Genomic DNA, 3,356 nt, shown 5'->3' with positions numbered 1-3,356 from the left:
TGTGAACTGGAAGCATGGGGAGGGTTGACAGGAAGCTGAGCCCCCCCCTTCTTAGCACCGAGAGGAGCTTTGTGGGAGGCAAAGACCTTGGCAGGTCTTCAAGGTGCACAGGGCACCCAAAACCTTGTGCCAAGTCATCAGGGCAGCTTTGCTTTGAGAGGGCTTTGATGTGCAGAAGTGGGGGAGGACAGAGGGGGAGGCCAGAGAGTGCAGGATGTTCCCCCAAGCAGAGCCATGAGGGACCTTTTGCTGCTGCACCCAAGGGTGCTGAGCTGCTCACGGTGACCCAGTGTGCAGGTCCTGGTGGGTACAGAGCCATGGGCTGTGGTGGCTCAGCAAAACTCAGGCAGCTCGTTCAGGGAAGGGCTGGCACAACTAAACACCCCATGGGTGAGGAGTGGAACAAGAGACCTCTGCTGAAAAACCAGAACTAACATCTGTCCCTCTCCCAGCTGGAAGAGGAGGAGAATCCTGGTTCCTGAGTTGTGTCTTATCCAGGATAAAAAGATCTTAACTGTCCTGGTAGTAAAATCTCTCTAAGCTATGAAAACCAGCTCACACGCATTGGTTTTTGAGGACACTTGAATTTAGGAGGTGGCTTAGATGGAGGAGCTGTGCAGTGCCCAGACTGTGGCCCTGCTGCACCGTGTGGGTTTGGGATTGGGCTCATCAGGAGCACCTCGAGGTGCTGCTCACACACTGCATCGAGGTGGCCTGCAAAAAACCTGCAGCAAAGCTGTAACTCTTGCTCCCAGTCCAAGCACCAGGAAGCGCAGGCATGAGAAATTTGTGAGGAAAACCACATTTCAGTCCAGTAAAGGAAATGCACTTTGAATTATTTTATTCAGGACAGTTTGGGTTTATTCCTGACAATAGCTCTGGAAGCAGGAGCTGGTGATGGAGTCTTTGCAAACCAACAAATTAGCAAGAGGTGAATCAAACACCCAGAGCGAACATCCACAGGGTCACCTATGTGGGAATTCACAGCGAATTGTAGAACCCTTGCACAAAACCCAAACCTGAAAAAAACGATGTCATAAATACCTGCGCAGTTTGCCTGCTCAGAACACGGTCGTGTGCTCTTCCTGGGGTGCTCCCAGTTCTCACCTGGGTCTTGCTGGCAAAGAGCCTCCTCCTGGCCTCACAGGACTGGCAACAAGCCCAGCATCCCCACTGCACAGGCCCAGGCAGCCCAAACCGTCTTCTCCAGTGTGTGCTGCTTAATATACATCAGTTGCTATTTTGGGCTTTCTAGATAAGCAGCACAGTGACGTGGGCCCAGAGCAAAAAGCAGAAGAGCTCTGGGGACGAGACCCGAAACAATCCGGAGGTTATTCCTGCACCGGCTGGCACAGCCCAGCAGTCTCCAAGGCGAGCCCAAACAGACCTGCAGGGCAGAAAACTCACTGCAGGTGCCAAAGGTGAGCTCAGGTATGAGCTCAGAAGAGCAACAGCCCAGGAGCAGATCCAAAAGGCGCTCTCCCGAGGATGTGGTCACGTAGGAGGTGCGGAAAGCAGAGCTCTGGCTGCCCGCGGTTTGGGGGAGCAGGAGCCACAAATTCTCTCAGTTCCCCCAGGTATCCAGCCCCACCTCTGCTCTGCACACACCAGCCAGGACCAAGAACGGCACAGAGCTGGTGACTGTGAGCCTGGGAGGGAGTGAGACACGTGAGGTGATGTGTTCTGCAGGGGCAGCCACCCAGGAATTGTTTCATCCTCCTTTTTAGGTCCTGCAGCTTTTGATGCCACCTGACAACTCCCTAATGACAAGTATCCCAATGAGAACATGAGGAGCTGGGAGGTGGTTTGGGCTTCCTTGCCCTTCCTTATTCACAGAACATCAGGAACAAGTGAAGCCTCGGGAGAACAGGGTTGTCTGGGCTGCCATCCCTCCACCTCAACCAGGACAGAGTCAGTGCAGGGCTGAGAAAGGACACCTTGACCACAGCCTGATGTACCACACCCCTCCATGAGCCCACAGTTTGGCCAATCCTGAGAGCAGGGCTTGGTCTCTGCAATAAATCCCTACTGGAGGCTGACTTTGGCCACCACCTGCTTGCAGCCCGTCCTGGAGTACTGCCTGCCCCCCGCAGAGTAGTAACTGAGCTGATCCGCCAAATGTTCAAGGTGCTTCTGCTCAGGGTACAGCCCTTCCCTCCTCATCTGCTCTAGGAAGCAGTTTACGACGTGAGTCTTCTCCAGAAGAACAAACGGGACGATGTCTGCAGACTTCCAGAGAGGGTGGACGTGGCTCAGCACCGGCTGGATAATGCTCACCAGCTCTTCAGCTCCCCGGTGCTGACGCAGGAGCTCAGCGGAGTCGTTCTGGATAAGGAACTTCGTTATTTCGCCACCTCCTATGTTGCTGATTAAAATGTAGATGGCGTTGAGGAACTCGTTGGTTTGATTGGGTTCGAAGAACCGGCTGAGAGTGTCCAGCAGGACGGGAGACATGAGTTCCACCTCATCCAGAATAAACAGCGGTGTCTTCTCCTCTATTTCAGCTCTTGTAACGATGTCAGAAATCTTCTCTGACAGGTCTATCTCACACGTCAGAGGAGCCACCCCGCTGGGGCAGTGGTGCATTACAAAGTACTGCAGCACAAAGTCACTGGCCATGACGGAACGAAAATGCTTGGCCAGCAGCCAGCCCACGTGGCTCTTGCCAACTCCTGTCGGGCCATTTAAAGAGATGACTAGAGGCTTGTTGTGGATGTGTGTAGCCAGATAGTCTTTCAGTAACTCCACAATACTTTCCACAGCCACCCTCTGCCCAAACACTTCCCGGTGCATTGTTTTCTCCAAACCGTCCAGGTCGTATTTTTGGAGGTTATCATCCAGGTTCTCTATTGCATTGAGAATCTGGAAGAAGATAATGGCCATGAGCAAGAAGAGGCAGCGTTTTGCTTTGCTCTTCTCCTCTGTTGGAAGGTACCTCTTTGTTTTGTCTGGGTAGAGGACCATCCGAAATTTCCTTCGGCTCTTTTTCCGCCGGCACTTTTTCATCGCGTGCTGCTCCACCGACGTGTCGAAGGTGAAGTACTGGGAGCTTTCAAAGCCTGTCTGGTTGAAGAGAGACATGGAAGGGCCATACAGGCCAGTTCTGTTCAGGGAGAGCTGCCTCTGGAGCAGCCTCGTGTGGACAAACTCGGCGGGCTTTTCCCGAGGGAGCTCCAAGTGCAGGCGGCTTTTCTTCTGCCCGCGGTATCGCCGCCGCAGGCGGACGATCGCCCGTAGGGGAGAAGAAAGAGAAGCTATTTTCCTTGAAGCAGCAGGGATTCCAGCATCTGGTACTTCTTCCCCATCGCTCTCAGAGCAAGATGCCTCTTCTTTTGCATCGCTTTCAGCACAGGGCA

At 53.5% G+C, this 3,356-nt stretch overlaps 1 protein-coding gene across 4 annotated transcripts in view; it reads right to left on the bottom strand.

Annotated features, from left to right (window-relative positions):
• Window positions 1-831: 831 nt before the first annotated feature.
• The window catches only part of TOR4A (torsin family 4 member A), a 16,500-nt gene continuing 13,975 nt past the window's right edge, over window positions 832-3,356 (bottom strand). For all 4 annotated transcript variants that reach the window (XM_027906749.1, XM_027906747.1, XM_027906750.1 and 1 more), the window contains exon 3: window positions 832-3,324. In XM_027906749.1, coding sequence (XP_027762550.1) covers window positions 2,026-3,324 — 1,299 coding nt within the window. In that variant the 3' untranslated portion in view covers window positions 832-2,025. The remainder of the gene's footprint in view (window positions 3,325-3,356) is intronic.

Source organism: Empidonax traillii, unplaced genomic scaffold (assembly GCF_003031625.1).
Source record: "Empidonax traillii isolate 1590-97213 ecotype Southwest subspecies unplaced genomic scaffold, ASM303162v1 scaffold1350:size273897, whole genome shotgun sequence".
Lineage (NCBI taxonomy): Eukaryota > Metazoa > Chordata > Aves > Passeriformes > Tyrannidae > Empidonax > Empidonax traillii.
Note: the sequence above shows the minus strand (reverse complement) of the source record. Positions and strands in the feature narration are given on the sequence as shown.